This window comes from Bos indicus x Bos taurus, chromosome 18 (genome assembly GCF_003369695.1).
Source record: "Bos indicus x Bos taurus breed Angus x Brahman F1 hybrid chromosome 18, Bos_hybrid_MaternalHap_v2.0, whole genome shotgun sequence".
Taxonomy (NCBI): domain Eukaryota; kingdom Metazoa; phylum Chordata; class Mammalia; order Artiodactyla; family Bovidae; genus Bos; species Bos indicus x Bos taurus.
In genome coordinates this window covers 26,749,938-26,773,370 of record NC_040093.1, presented here as the reverse complement: position 1 = coordinate 26,773,370, position 23,433 = coordinate 26,749,938, and the positions used below count along the sequence as shown (strand labels likewise).

Sequence of the window (23,433 nt, the reverse complement as noted above, 5' to 3'; positions counted from 1 at the left end):
GGAATGTGATCATCAAAATCCAGAATTGGGAGGCTACAGGATAAACAACTCAGGTTTTACAACAAAGACGTGAGAAGATTGAGGGGAGAGAATAAGAGGAAGTGGGAGAGGGCCACTTAGGAGAGGGGAAGTGAGAATAGACCAGGGAGATACTGTGATTACCAGGCAGGGCAAAGGCAGACCCCTCATGGTTCCCGATCCTGAATTGAAGCTGAGATGCAGTCAGCAAGGTTATGTGATTTCTCCAGCTGTGGTCAGTAGCGTGATAAGAAATAGCAAATATGCAAAGGGAGGCATGTTCAAGAATGCTCTTGCCCACCTTCTGAACTTCTGTCTCTAACAGTAAGAATTGTTGAATACAAGAGAAAATCCCATGCTTAGAATGCAACTTCTTAAAAATGAACTTAATTCTCTCTTCTCACTGTTGATCAAGTTGATGCATTTTGAACTGTTGAATAGTATAAGGGGGTGTGACTGTTGTTGTTCTTGAGTTGCTAAGTCATGTCCAACTCCTTGCAACCCCTTGAACTGCAGTATGCCAGGCTCCTCTGTCCTTCACCATCTCCCTGAGTTTGCTCAAATTCACGCCCGTTGAGATGTACCGTGTTCCAGAGCAAAAGACTTACCGCAGAATTTCTACATTGTTGTTCTTTGGAAAAACAGCAGGATAGTTATCTTTAATTTGTCTTTTCTTGATTATCACATACTTGAAAGTAGTGATAATTTTATAGACTTCCAGCTAGAGTTTTATCCAAAACGTTAACTTCTGCATTGGCCTCCAAACAGATGCCTTTTCAGACCAAGATGCCAATTATGAAAGAAATGGAAACAATTCTCATTCATGTGGGAAGCCCAAGAGGACAAAAAGAGAAGTCATAAGACCGAGAAGCAAAGTGACCTCAGGTAATGTGACATCAGTTGCTGCCTTAACGGATGCACGAGACTGAATTAATGCTGAAATGTGTCGTCATAGCACGGTACTCAGTAAATATCCTTTACATTCTGTTTTGTCTGATCTTAGTATTGCAGACTTTGCTTTCATTTTATATAGGTCTGTTTTCTTGGTATTTTTTTTTGGCCATCCTCTTTTCACATATGCTCAAATAAAAGACAATTTTCCCCCCTACAATGTTTTCCATCAAAAAAGTCTTCTTAAAATCCATGTAAAGTCTTTCAAATCACAGTATGCTCAATTTTTTTATTTTTGAAAAATACTATTTCTTTCAGTGATGTCAGTTGGTATCAGTGTGGGCTGATTACAGAGATCACCTGACAGAACCGGTAAAAAGAGAGAGAAATTTAAAGTGGACCGAGTAATATTCTTAGGGGTAGGAGCTCACAGCTTCAAGGCTTAGGTGTCCTTGTCAACTAGCCCCTTAAGTTTCCTTTAAAAAAAAAAGCAATTCAGAAAGTGTTCTTTAAAATACAAGAAAGAGAGTATTCTTGTAGAGACATTTTCTCATCTAGGGAGAATATATTTCTAAAGAACAAATGTAAAAATCAACTTTTCTGAATGCTTTGTAAATGGGTGCTTGTGAGGGGAAAATGTAGTGATATAATTAGATGGAAGTAAAGATGAGATATTTTGGAAAACTTAATTCTGAAATTTCTTCTGGTTATAATTAAAGCAGTGATGTTGAAGATGCATTTGAGAAGTTTGGATAAAACTATGTCTTGAAATTTGAGTTTCAGGGGAGCAAAGCCTCTAAATTTATATACTACTTTGTATGAAGTGATTTTAACTATTCCTTTGTAAAACTAAATTATTAAGTGTACATTTGATGTTTCACATATACCCTTCAAGTTTATATCATCAAATTTGCTCAAAAATAACTTTTAAAAAAATGTCCTCATTGAGAAAAGAGGAGATTGTCTTGTGTTTTTTCGATGTGTGGGCCTTTAGAAAACTTGTGTGTCACTTTAAGTTTCATGTAGATGCATCTAATTACTCTGAGAATATTTTTATAGTGCAGTTATCTTCTCCTTTCTTCCCCATTATTTTCGGCTGTCCTGGGTCTTCGTTGCTGCACGGGCTTTTCTCTAGCTGCAGAGAGCGGGGGCTGCTCTTAGCAGCGGTGCGTAGGCTTCTCACCGCGGGGGCTTCTCTTGCTAAGGAGCATAGGCTCTCAAGTGCACAGCTTCAGTAGCTGTGGTGCGTGGGCTCAGTAGCTGTGGTGCAGGGGCTTAGCTGCCTCGTACCTGGGTCCTCAATCCCAAACCAGGGATCGAACCGGTGTCTTCTGCATTGGCAGGCGGATTCTTTACCACTGAGCCGCCAGGGAAGCCATGGCTTTCTTTAAGTAACAGAGGTCATTCTTGCCTTGCTCTGTGCTTTCTTGTTCTAATGCTTCCTTGTTACTTTTGCCTTTATTGAAATTTTGTTTTTCAATAGTTTTTTAATTCCTTATCTTCAAGAAGTTGTGTCAACATTCTTATGCCTTTGTTTTGCTAATTGTCAGACTCAGGAATGTTTGAACTCTCATCTGGTTAAAGGAACATAGTACAGGTTAATTTCCACACCCCCACCCGCACTCCCTAGACCTTGTTAGTATAACTGTGGATTTTATTCAAGTTATAGTTATATTCAATAATTATATTATACAATGTCAACTTTAAAAGGAGAACAACATGAAAGTTGTGAGTTTAGTTTTTCTTCGGGGCAAAATGAGGACTGTAGCCCAGGAGACAGCATCTCAGATAGTTTTAAGAAACTGTGTCGAAGAGGTAGAGGGCAAGGTCAGTATATGTGATTTTGGTGAAAGGGAAGAACATGCAATCAAGCACATATTTTTTTTTTCCTTTGCAGAAGGTTTCTGCCAGCAACAAGAGTAGTCATCACCAGGAAGGATTTTAGTGTTTTTTGTTTGTTTGTTTGTTTGTTTGTTTTAATATGAGGAGATATAAGAATTGGGCTCATGAAATCAGTTTGCAAAAATATCTAATTGTCTGAAGACCTGCCAGTTTTCCCCAGAGCACAGAGTGCCTCATTTCTGCTCTCCATCCTGAACTCCTTTCAGTGGGTGTGGAAAATCAGCAGCTGCAGCTGCACATGATTTAATCCTTGTAGATGGCAGTTTGCCAATTTGTAATTGACAAGAACTTCTCTTAAGAATAGTTTTTTCGTGCTTTTATCACAGCCAGGTATCCAACAGTCATTTAGAACTTACTTCTATTTTAACCGGTTTTGTATTTGTCACCAACCACTTGGTACCATGACTTCACACTTGTAGCTATTAATTTCATCTCACCTCTATTCCAGTTATTTTTTCACGAAAGATCTGTTGGTGGAGGTATCTTGGAAACTTGTGAATAATCAAAAGGGGTCTTTCTTATCCCTTCCCAGTGTTGTCGTTTCAATTGCTTAGTCGTGTCCAATTGTTTGTGACCCCATGGACTGCAGCTCGCCAGGAGGCTTCCCTGTCCTTCACCATCTCCCGGAGCTCACTCAAACTCATGTCCATAGAGTCAGTAAGGCCATCCAGCCATCTCATCCTCTGTCATCCCCTTCTCCTCCTGCCTTCAGTCTCTTCCAGTGTCAGGGACTTTTCTAATGAGTCAGTTCTTCACATCAGATGGCCAAAGTATTGGAGCTTCAGTTTCAGCATCAGTCCTTCCAGTGAATGTTCAGGACTGATTCCTTTAGGATTGACTGGTTGGATCTCCTTGCAGTCCAAGGGACTATCAGGAGTCTTTTCCAGAACCACAGTCCAAAAGCATCAATTCTTTGACACTCAGCCTTCTTTATGGTCCAACTCTTACATCCATACATGACTACTGGAGCTTTGACTACACAGACCTTTGTCAACAAAGTAATGTCTCTGCTTTTTAATATGTTTTCTAGGTTTGTCATAGCTTTTCTTCCAAGGAGCAAGCGTCTTTTAATTTCATGGCTGCAGTCACCATCTGCAGTGATTTTGGAGTCCAAAAAAATAAAGTCTCTCACTGTTTCCATTGTTTCCCCATCTATTTGCCATGATCTGATGGGACCAGATGCCATGATCTTAGGTTTTTGAATGTTGAGTTTTAAGCCAGATTTTTCACTCTCTTCTTTCACCTTCATCAAGAGGCTCTTTAGTTCCTCTTTGCTTTCTGTCATAAGGGTGGTGTCATCTCCATATCTGATGTTATTGATATTTCTCCTGGTAATCTTGATTCCAGCTTGTGCTTCATCCAGCCTGGCATTTCTCATGATGTACTCTGCATATAAGTTAAATTAGCAGGGTGACAATATACAGGCTTGGTGTACTCCTTTCCCAATTTTGAACTAGTCCATTATTTCATGTCTGGTTCTAACTGTTGCTTCTTGACTTGCATACAGTTTTCTCAGGAGGCAGGAAAGGTGGTGTGATATTCCTATCTCTTTAAGAATTTTCCATAATTTGTTGTGATCCACACAGTCAAAGGCTTTAGTGTAGTCAATAAAGCAGAAGTAGGTATTTTTATGGAATTCTCTTGCTTTTTCTATAATCCAGGGGATGTTGGCAATTTAATCTCTGGTTCCTTTGCCTTTTCTAAATTCAGCTTGAACATCTGGGAGTTCTCGGTTCATGTACTGTTGAAGCCTGGCTTGGAGAATTTTGAGCATTACTTTGCTAGCGTGTGAGATAAGTGCAATTGTGTGTTAGTTTGAACATTCTTTGGCATTGCCTTTCTTTGGGATTGGAATGAAAACTGACCTTCTCGAGTCCTGTGGCCACTGCTGAGTTTTCCAAAGTTGCTGGCATATTGGGTGCAGCACTTTCACAGCATCATGTTTTAGGATTTGAAATAGCTCAGCTGGAATTCCATCACTTCCATTAGCTTTGTTCATAGTGATGGTTTCTCAGGCACACTTGACTTTGCACTCCTGGATGTCTGGCTCTAGGTGAGTGATCACAACATCGTGGTTATCTGGGTCATTAAGATCTTTTTTCTATAGTTCTTCTGTATATTCTTGCCACCTCTTCTTAATAGCATCTGCTTCTGTTAGGCCCATACCGTTTCTGTCCTTTATTGTGCCCATCTTTGCATGAAATGTTCCCTAGGTGTCTCTAATTTTCTTGAAGAGATCTCTAGTCTTTCCCATTCTATTGTTTTCCTCTATTTCTTTGCATTGTTCACTTAGGAAGCCTTTCTTATCTCTCCTTGCTATTCTTTGGAACTCTGCATTCAGATGGATATATCTTTCCCAATGTTAAAGGAAGATTTTCCCCAATTTACTGATGTAATAGGCTGTTATTCAGTGACTCATGACAACATTCACTCTAGCAGATAGGAGCTCTGAGGAGCTTTACAAGGGGAGACATTTTTATAGACAGAAATGAGCAGGAGCAAGGGCATTATACTGGGCATTTGCTGATTGGTTAAAACAGGGTTGCTTCCCTTATGTGGAGCCAAGGGAAGTCTTGGAGCCCTGTTATATGTGTTGTGCTGGGCAGGCAGGTGGTGACTAGTTGACCATGGCCTTCCTTCCCTGGGAGAGCCATTTGCTAATGTAGGGCTTAGCATGAGTGACTCCATCTTGGGCCTAATCTGGTTACTTTAATATCAATGAGCCATATGTTAGCAGAGTATACAGTTAAAACATAGGATCAATTGCTGTAACAGAGGTCAAAATGGTAGCTTAACCTTAACAGTGTGAGGAAGAACTTTATGGCTGAAAGGATAGATCATTGGTTTACAGGACCCAAGAGCTTCCTTGTTCTGCCATCAACTTGTGGCATCTATCTCATGTCTATAAAAGCTGTCTTTTCTTCCAGAACTCTATGTTCACATTCTAGCAAATGGGAAGGAGAGACGAGAAAGCTGAGGGGCAGGATACAGGAGGCTGATCTTTTTTTTTTTTTTTTTTCCGTAAGGGCATAGCCTGAAAATTGCACCTATTACTTCTTCTCATATCCCATTGGCCAGAACCTGAACTCATGTCTGCACCATAGAGCAGGGAGGACTGGGAAATGTAGTCCTTAGCTGGGCTACCAGGTTCCCATTAAAGAAAGGGAAGACAGAATAGCCAACACACTCTGCAGTGAATGTGATACAATTCTTTCCCCATAGTCTTCTCCTTAAAACTCTGTAGACATCATTCTCTTGTTTTTTGTTTTTTGTGTTTTTTTTGGCATTTAATGCTATAGTGGAAAAGACTAAGGCTAAGGCTAGCTACCCACCCTGCCTTTTTCCCTGGTAGCCTTTTTTCCCCCTATCAGATTACTTGTATAATTTTTTTAATCCTTGCACTACAGAAATTTTCTTAGCATGCATTTAGATTGCTTTTCACTGATTTTTGCCTAGAATGTGATGTTGCATATATATATCTTTCTCAGTTCAAGAAAATTCTGTTCTGTTCTACCCATTTATCCCTCTCTTTGATTTGCGTTGGTTTAGGCTCTGAGAAATACCAGGTGTCTGCGTGCTCTCCTGCTGGTTTCTGCCCTCCACGTCTTTCCTGTCGCGTCCTGAAAGAACTCCTGACACTCGCCCTGTGCACCACTGATGTGCCTTTTCCACCTTAGTTCTGCTCTGTGTTACCTCCAGTGTGGATTTTAGTTTTTCTGTAGCATTTCTGGTGTTCTTGAAGTCCTCTAATATCATTTATTTCTCTTTTAATCTCATTCTTATGCATATTACCTTCGACTGGTTTATCTTTAAGACTTTCTGTTTGGTGGCGTGGCCCCCCAAAAAACGACTTTGTCTCGATCAAGGATGTTAAACAGCTTCCTGAAATATTTTTCTGGATTTTGCTATTGATGATTTTTAGAGCTGTCGTTTCCTCTGAGTCCTTTGGAGTCAGTTTCCGGGTTCTAAAGTGCTATTCACAGGCTCCCTTTTATTCTTTGTTTTTGTTTTTTTTTTCCCCCTTAAGGCAAGATCTGTCAAAAGACATTTGTCTAAGACTAAGAATTGGATCACTCTTAAGTTTAGCAGCCCGCTGGTTTTATTTAATGGTTATAACCCCTTCTCAGATCGGCAGATGATGTTCTGGGTCAGTTTCCTGTTCCCAGCAAGCTGTCAGCCTAATGGCCCTACTCTGAGGGGATGTTTTTCTCAACTCTGCATATACTGCTTTAACTTTCACATCATGGGATATTATTAAATCCATTCTCCAGATGAGAAAACTAAGTGGTTAAGTCATTTGTTCAAGGCTTCATCATAAGTCGCAGTAAAAGGCAAACCAGCTCTGGACCCCAGGTCTTTGACTCAGAATTCAGTTTCTTCAGTCCTTCTTACTTGTGTTCATCTTGATAGAAAAGCAGGGCAGCTGATCCGAAGAGCATCTCAGAACTGTGTCCTGCCCCAGCAGTAGTGGCTGCAGTGATTTTGCTGCTAAACGTACACACCAGCCTTGTGAACATCAAAGGGAGTGCTCTAAGAAAAGAAGGCAGAGTGGACTTGCTGTGGTCAGGTCAGTGTGCGTGGGTCTAGACACTCATGCTTTGAAAGAAATCAACCTAAGTTCGTAGCAAATAAGCATGGTAATATCCGGATATTGCCTTCAAATAACAGTTTTCTTACTGGAAAAATGTGGAAAGAGAATAAAAACGATAACGGTGATCCGGTAAAATGCTGTAAATGATCATTTCCTAAAGTCTGTCAGAAATATGCTCTGATTTATTGAATAAAAGCTCTTTTTTGGTAAAATTATGAGGCAGATATTTCTGCAGTAATATTTATATTCGGCAACTTTATGATTGATCTGATTTAATATTTTCATACAGAGGATCTGGGTCTTGGAAGAGTGAGCGAAGGGATGAGACATTAGTAATGTGATGCTTCTGCTCCAGGAATCTGGCTTTCTACAGATCGAGCAACAGTGGGAAATGAGCACTTTGGCTTCCTACATAAAACAATTTGCATTGTTTTCAGAAACAAATAATCTTCGAGCAAAATAGAAGTATTTCTATCCTAAGCCTTTCCCTTGAACATAATCAACTCTCTTTTTCCTATAGGAGACACTCGTCTTTCAACCATGCGTCACCAGCCTGCTGAGGCTAGTATGGTAAGTACTTCACCACAGTGCGCATCTTGAAATATGGCTCCCTTTGTTGTTCTTGGTGGGTTCTGCCAGAACTCTCCTCTGTCTCATAGAGGGCTCTGGATATAGGTTTTGAAGAAAGAAAGGAAAGTATTTAAGTGCAGCAAAGAATCAGGTCTGGTGGATGCTTTATTAAATAAAATTTTAAAGCCTCTTTGGGTATGATGTTGGTACAATTATTTGTTTATCGGTTGTTGATTTATTCCCTACTTCATCCCAGAAAGGATTTGTGGCATCTTACCAAAATATATGCCGTGCAATAACATTTAAATAACATTTAAAAAAAATTTTTTAAGAAAAAAAGAAAGAAATTTGAGTGAAAGGAAAACAGTGGTAGGAACTGCATAATCTATAAAATTTCACCTTCAAGGGACTGCTGTGGCAGTCCAGTAGTTAGGGCTCCACGCTTCCACTGCAGGGAGCTCAGATTTGAACCCTGGTTGGGGAACTAGGATCCCCCAAGCTGTGCAGCAAAGCACCGCCCCCCACAAAAATTTACCTTCAAGAAATTTCTCAGCCTTCTTGCCTCTGTGTCCTGCATATTTATATTGTCTAAATAGGTGCACATTTACTTGATCTAGTATTAACTGCAAAATATGTTATGCAAAATATAGCAGCAAGAAAGAAGGAAAATAGAGATGAAATAAATACCATTTAAAGCAGCATCTCCCAAATGATGTTCTGTAAAATAACAACCAACATTGCTTAAAAGAAGGAAAACAAGCGAAGGTTTATGCCTGTAGGACTTTTCTGAGCCTTTCAGGTGCCCAGGCCTCACCATCTGCTCTGCGATCACACCCCAGCCCACACCACCGTCATCTCCCATCTAAGCTGTGCATCCATCACCTCTTGGTCCCTTCCTGCCCGTTCCCAACCCAGCAGTGCGAGGAGTCCTTCAAAGCACAATCGGATCACGCCCCTGCGCCTCGAAGCCCCGAGCGTCTTCCCCGCTCAGACTGAGTAAAATCACCCTGTTGTCAATTGCTTGACGCCAGCGCTGTCCTCACCCCCACCCCCAGGGTCTTCCTGATCACCCCAGTTCCCACTTCTGCTCATCTAGCCTCCTCGTTCCTCAAAGCCAGCAAGCTGTGGCCTCAGGGCCTTTGCACCCCTCAGCTGTCCTTCTCCAGTGTATTGGCAGAGCTTTCTCTCCCTGCTTCATTCAACTGTCAGCAAGAATACCGTCTCCTGACAGCCGAGCACCCTTTCTCTTCATCTGCTTACTTTTTTTTTTTAATTTTTTTTAACTTGATTCGGTACACAATACAATGTGTATATCTGTCACCACCATGAAAATGGAGGCTCCATGAGGCAAGAACTTGGCTCATTTTGTTCACTGCTGTATCCTTGGTTCCCCAGAACATTAAATAGCACATGCTGCTGCTACTAAGTCATTTCAGTCGTGTCCGACTCTGTACGACCCCATAGACGGCCTCCCACCAGGCTCCCCTGTCCCTGGGATTCTCCAGGCAAGAACAATGGAGTGGGTTGCCATTTCCTTCTCCAATGCATGAAAGTGAAAAGTGAAAGTGAAGTCGCTCAGTCGTGTCCGACTCCTAGCGACCCCATGGACTGCAGCCCACCAGGCTCCTCTGTTCGTAGGATTTTCCAGGCAAGAGTACTGGAGTGGGGTGCCATTACTTTCTCCTACTTAGCACATAGTAGATGCTTAATTATAATTTAGTGAATGAGTGGCAGTAAGCACAGTAATATAAATTGTGGCTCTTAAAGAGGATAATACAGTATGCCACTTTCTCAAGACTGTGCACAGGATCTTTTTGAGAGAAATGCCTGTTAATACCGTACAGGACGTGGGGATTCTAGAGCAATTTTAGAAGCACTTGCCTGAATTATTCATCATTTAGGGAAATCGTATTCAGCCTTCTCCTTGGTGGATTTTTATCTTCTAGTCCAAGACCCTGTGCCATCGCCTCAGTCCGTTTCCTTCCTTGCCACCTGAAGTCACACCACAGGGGGTGTCAGTCACGCCTGCACCTACCAGCCAGCCTCTCCCTCTGACACCAGGGCTCCCCAGGCCTGGATCTGTAACACGTGCTGGAAAAGCTCTGGTAGAAATAACTTCAAGCCCCAAAGAGGACTCACACCCAGGTGTCTTCACCAGTCATCCACAAGTATCCTTACAGAACGCATCTGATCAGGTAAGTGTGGAAAATTGAAGTCACAGCCAGGGACCCTTGTGACCCTGAAAGAGCCCTTTTTGACCCTTTCCTTCCATATGGCGATGTTTCGAGAATATGCTGCTAGGAAGGAGCTGTTTTCACCCTTCTCCCCTGAGCAGAACGTAGGAATGCCTGACAATGATGGGGTTCAGGGCAGGCTGCCCCAAAATGTGCCGCTGTGGCAATCTGGATTATTTCAAGCTGAAGACAGTTAAGGCCCAACAGACTCAAGAAGAACTTTTTACTTGCCTCTTCACTGTCTGAAAGAAATTAGATTAGGAGCTCGAACCAGGAAAAGAGCTATTAATGTTACCACGATAAATTTTCTTACATTAGAAACACTTCTCTGCATGGTGTGACAAGCGTGCATTTACCAGACCTTTCCACTTGCCATCTTTCTGTGAATGTCTTCCTCCACTCCGAAGTCCCAGACCCCTGGCCCCTTATCCTTAGCTCAGGATGGGATCTAAACCTCAGTGGCCTGTGAAACTCCCATCTTTGGGACTCCCATACATATGTAATTATATTTGTTTCTCTCCTGTTAATAGGTTTTATGTTGGCTTAATTATTAGCCCAGCTGAAGAAACTGGAAGGGAAGAAGGGAAAAGGGTTCCTCTCCTAACAGACAAGCCTGTATCCCAATTCAGAGCTAAGCAAGTCTATGGAAATATTCCACAATGGGTTTTATACCCACTTCAGGATTTAATGTCTTATCATTTAATGATATTCTATTTAGTGCTTCAGGCAAGGAGGAAGCCTTATTCACCTGCCCCACTTTTTCAGGAGCAGCAAACCCTTCTGACAGCTCCTCCTACTCAACATCTCAACTCTTTTTTTATGTTTCTTCCCCCTTTGCCCCAAACCTTAAGATGAAGCAAAGCCATCGTGACAATTTTGACTGAACAAAATTATCCTGCTTCTACCCATTTTTTTTTTAACACAAGCTCTACTTACATGCAAACATTTCCCTGCTAAAGAGGAATCCTGTTTACTCTGAATCTGCACTCAGTGTTAATGGAAGCTAGATGTTCACTATTGTCTCTGCTGGCATTGTGTTCCCCTGGGGAGAAACTGACCTACAGTCGTTTCAACAGACATGTTTTCTTTAAACAAAGGGAAATCTGAAGTGTAGACTCCCCAGGAGTCTACAAATAAATGACTATAAATATTAAGAGAATTTAGTAGCGTTGCTGAATACCAGGTTACTATAACAAAGCTAATTGTACTTTTATAGATCAGTAACATTCAGTTAGCAATTTAGATAAAGAAAAAAGATATGATAGCCAGGTATGTAGGAGCACAGATAACAAAGTGTCAGTCACTCAGTGGTATCTGACTCTTTGCAACCCTATGGACTGTAGCCCACCAGGCTCCTCTGTCCATGGGATTCTCCAGGCAAGAATACTGGAGTGGGTTGCCATTTCCTGCTCCAGGGGATCTCCCCAACCCCTGTTCAGTCGTATGATCCATGAGGGTAGGACCATAGCTGACTGGAAGTGCTCTTAACTCCTGAATCTGGTGGCACACAGTAGGCATTTAATAAAGATTTATTGACTGTGATTGAATCAAGCTGTAAGTGGAGTATTCCCTGGTAATTGGACCAAGTCATTGGTATAAACAGAGATTATCTCAGGGTTGGACTTTCAGTTTGAAAGCAATGACCTCTTAAGCTTTGGGGCAGGTCCAGTGCTCTGGGTTTGTTTTCTCAGAGGTTTTCTGCCTCCACCTCCTGCCAAGTGGTATTTAAGGTACTACCTTCTCGAACATGAACTCTTGAATTGAGGGAAATAAACAGGGTGGGGAACCTGAAATATTTAATATACTTCCAAATAGAGAAGATTGGGTTTGTTTGTTTGTTTTGGCTGCACCATGCAGTGTGCGTCTTAGTTCCCTGACCAGGGGTCAGTTCTGTGCCCCTGCATTAGGAGCATGGAGCCTTAACCCCTGAATGACCAAGGAAGTCCCTGGAAGAGTTAGTTTTATTTCCATGTGACCCTTTCTTTTTAAAATTTATTTTTAATTACAGGATAACTGTTTTACAATATTGTGTTGGTTTCTGCCTTACATCAACATATATCAGCCATAGGTATACATGTGTCCCGTCTGTTCTGAACATCCCTCCCACCTTCCATCCCACTCCAGCCCTCTGTGTTGTCACAGAGCTCCGGTTTGAGTTCCCTGAGTCATACGGCACATTCCCGCTGGCTGTCTCTTTTACATGTGGTAGTGTGTGCGCGTCCACGCTACTCTCTGCATTTGTCCCACCCTCCTTCCCCGCCTCCCCGTGTCCACAAGCCTGTCTTCTGTGTCTTCATCTCTATCCCTGCCCTGTGAATAGGCTCATCAGTACCATCTTTCTAGATTCCATACTGCTGCTGCTAAGTCGCTTCAGTCGTGTCTGACTCTGTGCGACCCCATGGACTGCAGCCCACCAGGCTCCGCCATCCCTGGGATTCTCCAGGCAAGAACACTGGAGTGGGTTGCCATTTCCTTCTCCAATGCATGAAAGTGAAAAGTGAAAATGAAGTCGCTCAGTCGTGTCCGACTCTAAGCGACCCCATGGACTGCAGCCTACCAGGCTCCTCCGTCCATGGGATTTTCCAGGCAAGAGTACTGGAGTGGGGTGCCATTGCCTTCTCTGCTAGATTCCATATACACGCGTTAATAGACGGTATTTGTTTTTCTCTTTCTGACTTACTTCACTCTGTATAATAGGCTCTAGGTTCATCCACCTCATTAGCACTGATTCAAATTCATTCCTTTTTATGGTTGAGTAATATTCCATTGTGGTAACTTCCCTGGTAGCTCAGCTGGTAAAGAATCCACCAGCAATGCAGGAGATCCCAGTTCAATTCCTGGGTAGGGAAGATCCCCTGGAGAAGGAAATGGCAACCCACTCCAGTATTCTTGCCTGGAAAATTCTATGGACAGAGGAGCCTGGTGGGCTACAGTCCATGACGTCCCAAAGAGCCAGACACGACTGAGCGACTAAGCACAATATTCCATTGTATTTATGTACCACAGCTGCTTTATCCATTCATCTGTCAGTAAACATCTCGGTTGCTTCCATGTCCTTGCTATTGTAAATAGTGCTGTGATGAATATTGGGGTACATGCGTCTTTTTCAGTTATGGTTTTCTCAGGGTATATGTCCATAGGTGAGATTATTGGGTCGTATGGTAGTTTTATTCTAGTTTTTTAAGGAATCTCCAGACTGTCTTCCATAGTGGCTGTATCAATTTACATTTCCCTTTTCTTCATATCCTCTCCAGTGCAAGAGGGTTCCCTTTTCTTCACACCCTCTCCAGCGTTTGTTTGCAGATTTTTTGGTGATGGCCATTCTGACCCGTGTGAGGTGGTAGCTCATCATAGTTTCGATTTACATTTCTCTAATAATGAGTGATGTTGAGCATCTTCTCTTGTGTTTATCAGCCATCTGTATGTCATCTTTGGATAAATGTCTGTTTAGGTCTTTTGCCCACTTTTTGATTGGGTTTGTTTTTCTGGTATTGAGTTGCATGAGCTGCAGGAGTATTTTGGAAACCAATTCTCTGTCAGTTGCTGCATTTGCTATTTTTTTTTCCCATTTGGAGGGTTGTCTTTTCACCTTGTTTATAGTTTCCTTTGCTGTGCAAGAGCTTTTAAGTTTAATTAGATCCAACTTGTTTATTTTTGGGTTTTTTTTTTGCATTACTCTAGGAGGTGTGAGCCTCACTTTTGATCATGGCATAAGACTTCAGCTTATTCTTATAAGTCTTATTTCCAGCTTCATTTATCCTTGGATCTGTCATTGTATAACCTGGTTATCCATTTTCTCTACTGTATAAAGAGATGAAAATAAATTATATCTATTTGCAGAACAGCTTGTACTATCGAGAACAGCTCGATAGTAACTGCTGTGGAGAGTCTGATTCGTAAAATTTGTAATAGTATCAAAAGTCAACTCTTGTTAAAACAATGGCTCAAATTACTAAAATGCAGTAATTTTATATAAATAATTTTGAGAAAACTCTTTGTTCTCAATAGATCATAGATGAGATAACAGGGAACTTCAGCAAAGCAGTTCTTGGTTTGCGAGCTCACAACAAACTGCAGAAAGCTTGCGAGATCCTCGAGGGACTGGCAGCCTTTATCCCAGGATTTTCTGAGTCAGCTCAGGTAAGCAGAGGGTGACTTGGTTGGGGGGAGGTATGAAGAGGAAATGAAAAAGAGAAAAAGAATAATAAAATAGAAAATAGATCATCTGGAGATTGTGCCTTGTGCAGAATTTAACATTATAAAAGTATTTTGTGGCGATTCAAATATTAGCAGGTGTTTGAAATACCTTCAGATTGGAAGATTGTAAATAATCGGTGACATTCTCAGAAATGCTGTGTTTATTTTCTTTTGTCTGTTTATCAGGTACTGCCTTTCTGATACATCTGTTAGGAGAAATCATGGGAGACAAAAATAGATCCACTTCTTGAGGTAGATAGAGACGGACATCCCTGAAGCAGGCATCGAAAACCCCGTGATGTCTGTATTTATGGCAGCCATCTTTGCCAGTGTTACTTCCCCCTGACTGGTCATGCCTCTCTTCTACTTCTTACACGTTAGTAATTAAGGTGGTAGGATTAGTGAGAATTTTAAATTCTTCTTTTCCATTTCCTATATTTTCAAATATTCTGCTATAAGTACATAGGTGCAATCTGGGTTGGTTTATTTAGACTTTTTAATTACATAAATAGTGTGTGCTTATTACTCAAACATCAGAACAAAAACATTAAGAAATGGAAACCTTCACCATCTTGGTCCTTCTTGCCAATCTCATTCTCTAGATGTTACTCTCTGTAATTTGTTATGCGTAACCCTCCAGACTTTTGTCTATATGTACACAACTTTGCCAAAGAAGGCAATGGCACCCCACTCCAGTACTCCTGCCTGGAAAATCACACAGATGGAGGAGCCTGGTAGTCCATGGGGTCACTAAGAGTTGGACACGACTGAGCGACTTCACTTTCACTTTTCACTCTCATGCATTGGAGAAGGAAATGGTAGCCCATTCCAGTGTTCTTGCCTGGAGAATCCCAGGGATGGCAGAGCCTGGTGGGCTGCCATCTCTGGGGTTGCACAGAGTCGGACACGACTGAAGCGACTTAGCAGCAGCAGCAGCAGCAGCACACCACTTTGCTATTTTGTGTTAACAAAAATGGGGTTAAATTATTAATGTATACATTTTTCTGCTTCTTAATTTTTTTTCTTAGTACTCTGTCACGGATATCTTTTCATAGCAGCATACGGACATGAACTCACTATTCTTGACGCTCATTTGAATATTTTTCATTTGTTTACCCTTGCGAACAGCATATCCATGAACATCCATGTACCTACATCTTTGAGTGCTTATGCAAACATGCCTCTGGGATAGAGAGCGAGAAATAGAATTGATGGACTCTTAAATTTTTAATCAATGACAAAATCGCCCTCCTAAAAGGCACCCTTTTACATTCTCACAAGCCACGTCCTCACACTCTCATTTTTGCCAATTTCAAAGGCTTAGAAAAGAAAGAAAAGCATTTTATTGATCTCTAAAGAGGTCAGACATCGTTTTATTTATTTATTGGCCATTTTTATTTGTCCTCTGAATTGCTTCTGTATGTTCTTCACTCATTTTTCCCCTTTGGGTTTTTTGGTCATTTTCTTATTTATTAAGAATAAGAGAGCTTTACTATTAACTTTTGTTATATAAGTTGCTGATATTTTAGCAACATGTCTTTTTAATTTTGTTGCATTTTTTATTTTGCAGAGGTCTTTAATACATGTAACTTTGAAAATAACATTTCAAAACAAAAATTGTTATAACTGCAGTGGATATTCAGTAAATATCTGTCAGCTAGCTTCACCTTATTAGTTGACTTTTTTTTTTTTACTTGCAAACAACCCACAGAAAGGAAAATTGGTGTTTTCTGTTTCATATAGAAATTCTCCTTGATCTCCCTTTTAAGTCTATCTTCAGTGCTTTGGAGGCCCTAAGTACAAAGTGATAGTCTACTTGATATTTCTGTCAGCATTGCTCTTTTCCTCAGCATTTCTTTTTCTTTTTAAGCTTCTGTTAATTAGATATTTGATCTGCTTATCACAGTGAAAAGGGTTGTGTTGGTTCCTTAGAATAACCAGAAACACACATCCTCCTTTAGGTAACGTGTAACAATATATCTTCCTTCCCTGCCAAGTTGTAATATTGCTTCTTATAAAAATGCATTGGAAGTGTGTGAAGAACACAGAACTCCTTATAAGGAGAACCCAGGTTTAAAGTGGTCATAAACAGTGCAGGGATGTGTATGTGTCTGCTGAAATTCCAGGTCAGGGTCATCGATACCCTTACAGACCTGAATGAGCAGCTACTGCAGAGCCCATTTCTGAACAGCAGCGACCCAGGCTCCAGAACACCTGTGACCATCTGCCTCCTCCACTCCCTCAACAACGTAATGAAAGCTGGTGAAGCAAGTCGGCCAAGACATGGGCATCGCGTTGAGCAGGTGGGTACAGTGTGTGCCAGTGGCCAACTCCGTTTAGAGACCTTTTCATCTTGACAGATCAGGCATCGACATGGCCTTTCCCTAGACCTCTAGCTGCTGCTGCTGCTGTCGCTTCAGTCGTGTCCGACTCTGTGCAACCCCATGGACGGCAGCCCACCAGGCTCCGCCATCTCTGGGATTCTCCAGGCCTCTAGAGAGCCCAGCTAAACAGGCACCACTCAGGAGACTGCTCCATCAAGCCTGCTCCCGGTCTTCTCTCCGCCCCACCACTGAGCCAAGAACATCTAGTGCTGAAATCTAGTGAATTCAGTGAAGGGCTTGGCATATAATAAACATTCCACTAAATACATTATTTTTACACTTCACATAGAAAGCTGTTCAACATCACTCGTCACTAGGGAGCTGCGCATCAAACCACCATGAGATCCCACTTCACACCTAGACAGACAGACAATAACAAGAGTTGGCAAGGAGGCAGAGAAACTGGAATGCTTATATGTTTTTGGATTGTAAAATGATGCAGCCGACTTGAAAAACGGTTTGACAGTTCCTCAAAATGTTAAAAAGAGAATTACCATGAGGCTTAGTAGCTTTACTCCTTGGTATGTACCCTCATAGGTCCACACAAAATCTTGTACCCTCGTGTTCATAGCATTGTTCAAATAGCCAGGTAGCCCAAAGAATGGGAGCAGTGCAGTGTCCATGGTCTGATGAATGGGCAAGTACAGTGTGGCATGTCCTTACTGATGGAATATTACCTAGCAACAACAAAAATGGAGTACTGATACAAGCTACCACATGGATGGACCTTGAAAACACTATGCTAAGTAAAAGCAGCCAAACATAGAAGATCACAGTTCCATTTATGTGAAATGTCCTGAAGAGGCAAGTCTGTTGACACAGAATGTGGTTTAGCAGTTGCCTCCTGCTAAGGTAACTCCTTGAGGGTAGGAGGGAAAAGGAGGGACAGAGGATGAGGTAGTTCACTGGCATCACTGACTCAGTGGGCATGAGTTTGAGCAAACTCTGGGAGATAGTGAAGGACAGGGAAGCCTGGCATGCTGCAGTCCGTGGGGTCGCAGAGAATCGGACATGACTTAGCGACTGAACAACAAAAGGTAAGTACTGGTGGGAGTGGGGGCTGGGATAGCAGAATGGACAGTGGCTGCCATTGGGTGCTGGGTTTACTTTAGTGAAGGTGAAAACGTTCTACAATTAGATCGTAGTTATAGTAGCACAGCCCTGAGAATATAAAAAACACTGAATTATATACTCTGAATGGGTGAATTATATGCGTAATTTCATTGCAAAAAAAAACTTTAGAAAACATTCATCATAAGCAGGTCTCGGGCAGCTTATGTCATGGAGCAAAGAAATAGTTCCCTGGGTGGCCCTCTTAGTTGATGCAAAGGATGATGCGTCCTTAGCTAGATGGCAAGTGCTCTCCGTGGGTCCTTCCAGTGAGTGTCACCTTTCATTTCATCACTGTCAAGGTCCTTGTCCCCTTTTCCTCCCTCTCAAACTGTTGTCTGACTAACACAGTACACCGAGGTTACACGAGCCACCTGGTATTGATGTTTCTCTCTAAACGCAGGTAGAAAATATGCTGAAAATGTCCTTGCTGAGCCTTGGGAGGATCCAAGAGGCGTTTCTGCAGCAGAATCGATGTGCTGAGCCTGAGGTGACTCTGACCTCTTCCACTGCTGTTCTGATGCTGAGCAGGTAATAGGAGGGAGTTTCGTTTTAGGCTTTGGACTTTTAGGGAACAAAGAGCAATTGATTTCCATTCAACTTCTTTTTCTTTAGGCAAAACATATCAACATTGCCTCTGAGCTCTTACACCCTCGGTGACCCAGCCCCTGTGATGTTAGGCTTTCCATCGGCGTCTGCCCTGGAGGAGCTCTTGAAAAAACACCCAGGAGTTGATGTCCAAGTGAGTATGAAATTGATTCTGATCAGAACGAACATGGGATGTGAAAGTGTAGGCTGAGAAGACAGAATGAGAGAAAGTCATGTGTGCTAATTTCTATTTCACGCTGGCAGGAATGGAGGACTCTTAAACATGACCCCTGCTAGAGGTTGGGAGCATTAAACAGACTTCTAGGTTTCACTACGCTTTTGGGTTATGATTTGAACTGATCTGAACTCTTCAGTTTTTATACAAAACTGGAAATCTCTAAATAATCATCAACTCAGTGTACCAACCTAGTCATGTCAGCATATTTAATTTCTTTCGGCAATCACCTAACAAACGGAAGTAAGATTGTAGCCTTATCCTGGAGAGCAGAATTCTTACTTCCTAGTAAAATGAATCCTCCAAGTACTGAGGTGAAACAAAAATAGTAATAATTCCGAGGGTCTCAAGCAAATGATTCACCTTTAATTAGCTGCTTCTTCCTTGTAGAATGTTATAATGACAAATATTTCAAATGCTAGTCAGGGGAAATCCCGGCATTTACTTTGTTTTCCGATCCCCTATTACCTACAAGCATGTTATTTATAAATTTGTGGGCAGTTGAAGCTGAAGTGTTCTTGTCTCTAGGTAACAGGACTGGCTTTCAATCCCTTCAGAGACTTTGACAAGAAGAAGATTGTTGGAAGCATCGGGAGTGTGTTACTAAGCTCTAATCATAAACTGCTCCAAGTCCATGACTTAATGGAGGATATTGAGGTATGACTTGATTATTAGGGAATAAAAAAGAAGGAAATTGGATCCTGGAGAATAGGATGGGAATTTACAGCAACTGAAGGGAATCATTTTAGACTTATGGGCATGCTGTTGTTTTGTTATTCACGTCATTACTTAGGATTCTACAGAGAGACCCCCTCACACTTGGGAGAAAGCATTTTAGGTCTGAGACTATATACTTCCTTGTAGATCCCTGGCACCGTGTTACCTGCTAGCATTCACAGAGGAAGACCTAGCAGGTTCTACTCCATTATCATGAAGAAGGAGTCTGAAAAGCAGCCATCGACGAACCCTCTTAAACTTGGAAATTAATGAAGTGTCTCTTATTCTAGATCATGCTCTGGAGAAATACGAGCGTGGAAACCCACCGCACCAGCCTCAACATGAGCACAGACCACTTTACTATCACGGTGAACGTCACCTCCCTGGAGAAGTCCCTGATGGTGTGCATAGAGCCTGAAGGCCCCCTGTCACTGACACTCCACCTGGGGTTCCAGCACCAGCCCAACCTCACCCACTTCCACCTGCCGAAGGAGAAGGTGTCGCAGAAAGGTAAGCCCCAACCAGATGCCAGAAACTTTAGAAAGCATGTTGTTCTTTTTTTTTTTTAACTTTTTATTTTGAGATAACAAAATACAACTGAGATCATTCACATGCAGTTATAAAAAGTAAAACCCAGAGATCTTACGTGCCTGCTGCCCACTTTCCCTAATGATTACTCCTGCGTAACCGCGGTTCAGTGTCACAACCGGGAAGCGACACTGACCCAATGCATTGATCTTCCCTGGATTTCGCCAGTTTTACCAGCATTCTTGTAATCACTTTTCAAGTGACTCTTCCTGTTAAACAGAGCTGCTGAGCCAGCACCTCTCACTGGTGGCTGGCCAGCTACAAATTGTGTCTGCATCACCAGCAGGCTCTTTGCTGATTCCGAGCACGTCCTCTGTCCTTGCTGATCTTGGCAATAATATGTCCTCAGAAACTGGAAGGGATCTTGGAGATCCTTCGGTTCAGATTTTGTGTTTGAAAGATGAGAAAACTAGCTTGTCTGGGTGACCTGCCTTGGCCCTTAGCAGCCAGCTGGTGACAAAGCCAGGCCCGAAACCCAGCCTCCAGTGTGCAGACCAGGACCTGGAGCTGCTCTTTGCCTGCCCACGTGTCGCCCTTGGGTTTCTCTTGTTACCAAGGTTCTCTTATTATCATTTTGATGTGTGATTATTTCATTTTTCTAAAACTCATAGTACATTCTAATTCCTTAGACCAAAATCTTCATTTATCAAAAACATATAATTTTTTTTTTAATGGAACAGGAGTCATCCAGAACCCCAGATTATATCACCGGTCATTTTCTTTAAAACCATTTGTGATGCGAGGCTTCTTGTTTCCCATTTGTAAAATAATAACAATAACAGACCCTTCTGAAGAAAAGTTCTGATGGTATTTTTGTCCTCTTTGAAAGGCAGCTAAGCACTTTTGTTTGTTCTCAGATGAGGAATACACATGGGTGCTGACGCCAGAGAAACTGCGGTATGGGGTCGGCACCTACTACATAACAGCTGTGTTGGATAAAAGCAAAGAGGGCACTCAGCGGACGCCCACCCTGCTCTCGGTGGTCACTGCCGTCACTCAGTGCTATTTCTGGGACAGCCTCAACAGCATGTGGAAGAGCAGTGGATGCCAGGTCAGAAGCTGCCCACCTCTTTTTTTTTTTTAATATTGTTTTCATTGAAATATGGAGAAGGCAGTGGCACCCCACTCCAGTACTCTTGCCTGGAGAATCCCATGGATGGAGGAGCCTGGTAGGCTGCAGTCCATGGGGTCGCTAAGAGTCGGACACGACTGAGCGACTTCACTTTCACTTTTCACTTTCATGCATTGGAGAAGGAAATGGCAACCCACTCCAGTGTTCTTGCCTGGAGAATCCCAGGGACGGCAGAGCCTGGTGGGCTGCCGTCTCTGGGGTCGCACAGAGACGGACACGACTGAAGCGCCTTAGCAGCAGCAGCAGCAGCATTGAAATATGATTGCTTTACAATATTGTGTTGGTTTCTGCTGTACAACAAAGTGAATCAACCATATACACATATCCCCTTCCACTCCCCTCTCTAATTCATCACAGAGCACTAAGCCTGAGCTTCCTATGCTTCACAGCAGGTTCCCGCTAGTATCTGTTCACACATGGAAGTGTGTATGTGTTAAGTTGCTTCAGTCATGTCCAACTCTTTGCGACCCAGTGGACTACAGCCTGCCAGTCTCCTTAGGCAAGAATACTGGGGTGGGATGCCATGCCCTCTTCCAGTATCTTCCCTGGAAGCATATATATGTCAGTCCTAATCTCCCAATTTGTCCCCTTCGCCCCCTGTGCCCACATGTCCGTTCTCTGCATCCGCATCTCTAGTCCTGCCCTGGAAATAAATTCATCAGCACCATTTTTCTAGATTCCACATACATGCGTTAATATGTGATATTTGTTTTTTTCTTTCTGATTAACTTCACTCTGTATGATAGACTCTAGGTCCATCCACATCTCTACAAATGAACCAGTTTTGTTCCTCTTCGTGGCTGAGTAATATCCGTTGTATATATGTACCATGTCGTCTTTTCTATTCATCTGTCTTTGGACATTAGGTTGTTTCCATGCCCTGGCTATTGTAAATAGTGCTGCAATAAACACTGGTGTACGTGTGTCCTTTTGATTTATGTTTTCTCAGGGTATATGCCCAGGAGTCAGATTGCTGGGTCATATGGTAGTTCTAGTTTTAGTTTTTTAAGGAACCTCCACACTGCTCTTCACAGTGGCTGTATCAGCTTACATTGCCACCAGAAGTGTATGAGGGTTCCCCTTCCTCCACATCCTCTCCAGTGTTTATTGTTTGTATATGTTTTGATGATGGCCATTCTGACCGAAGTAAGGTGACACCTTATTGCAGCTTTGATTTGCATTTCTCTAATTAGTGGGGCTTTCCTGGTGGCTCAGATGGTAAAGAATCTGCCTGCCAGGGCAGGAGACACAGGTTCAGATCCCTGGGTCAGGAAGATCCCTTGGAGAAAGAAGTGGCAACCCACTCCAATATTGCCTGGCAAATCCCATGTATGGAGGAGCCTGGCAGGCTACAATCCATAGGGTCATAAAAGAGTCGGACACAGTTTAGAGACTAAAAAACAACAATTAGTGATGTTGAGCGTCTTTTCATGTGTCTCTTGGCCATCTGAATGTCTGTTTAGGTAGAAGCTGCCCAATTCTGCCTCTCTCCCATTTCAGCTGGCAATAAACTCAGGGCCCCTGTCACCTCGTTTGGGATGGCCCAGAAAGAAAAAGCATCGGAAGGGAGATAAATCAGCCTAGATAAAAGGGGGAGGTGTGTGTGGTGGGCTGGGAGAGCATGTCCCTTCTGAGCAAGCTTGTGCTTTAGATTTTTTTCTTTTTTTTTCTTATTTCCCTGGGTCTTCATGGCTGCACACGGGCTTTCTCTAGTTGCAGCGAGCGAGGGCTGCTCTTCATTGCAGTGTTCGGACTTCGAATTGCAGTGGCTTCTCTTGTCAGGAATTACAGGCTCTAGGCGTGTGGGCCTCAGGAGTTGCAGCACATAGGCTCAGTATTTGTGCACAAGGGCTTACTTTCTCTGTAGCATGTGACATCTTCCTGGACCAGGGATTGAACCCGTGTCCCCTGCATTGGCAGGCAGATTCTTATGCACTCTGCTGCTGCTGCTAAGTCACTTCAGTCGTGTTTGACTCTGTGCGACCCCATAGACGGCAGCCCACCAGGCTTCCCCGTCCCTGGGATTCTCCAGGCAAGAACACTGGAGTGGGTTGCCATTTCCTTCTCTAACGAATGAAAGTGAAAAGTGAAAGTGAAGTCGCTCAGTCATGTCTGAGTCTTCGTGACCCCATGGACTGCAGTCCACCAGGCTCCTCGGTCCATGGGATTTTCCAGGCAAGAGTACTGGAGTGGGGTGCCATTGCCTTCTCCGCTTATGCACTCTACTACCAGGGAAGTCTTTAGATTTGTGCTTTAGATTTGTCATTTCTTGCCCA

The 23,433-nt window shown here is 42.6% G+C and overlaps 1 protein-coding gene across 1 annotated transcript in view; it reads left to right on the top strand.

The window, feature by feature from the left end:
* Positions 1 to 23,433, top strand: part of PKD1L3 (polycystin 1 like 3, transient receptor potential channel interacting) — an 83,518-nt gene that overhangs the window by 5,658 nt on the left and 54,427 nt on the right. The window contains exons 3-12 of the mRNA XM_027516092.1: positions 787 to 903; positions 7,923 to 7,972; positions 9,919 to 10,167; positions 14,215 to 14,346; positions 16,530 to 16,706; positions 18,301 to 18,428; positions 18,513 to 18,639; positions 19,249 to 19,377; positions 19,728 to 19,947; positions 20,883 to 21,076. Of these exons, the coding sequence (XP_027371893.1) occupies positions 787 to 903; positions 7,923 to 7,972; positions 9,919 to 10,167; positions 14,215 to 14,346; positions 16,530 to 16,706; positions 18,301 to 18,428; positions 18,513 to 18,639; positions 19,249 to 19,377; positions 19,728 to 19,947; positions 20,883 to 21,076 (1,523 nt within the window). The remainder of the gene's footprint in view (positions 1 to 786; positions 904 to 7,922; positions 7,973 to 9,918; positions 10,168 to 14,214; positions 14,347 to 16,529; positions 16,707 to 18,300; positions 18,429 to 18,512; positions 18,640 to 19,248; positions 19,378 to 19,727; positions 19,948 to 20,882; positions 21,077 to 23,433) is intronic.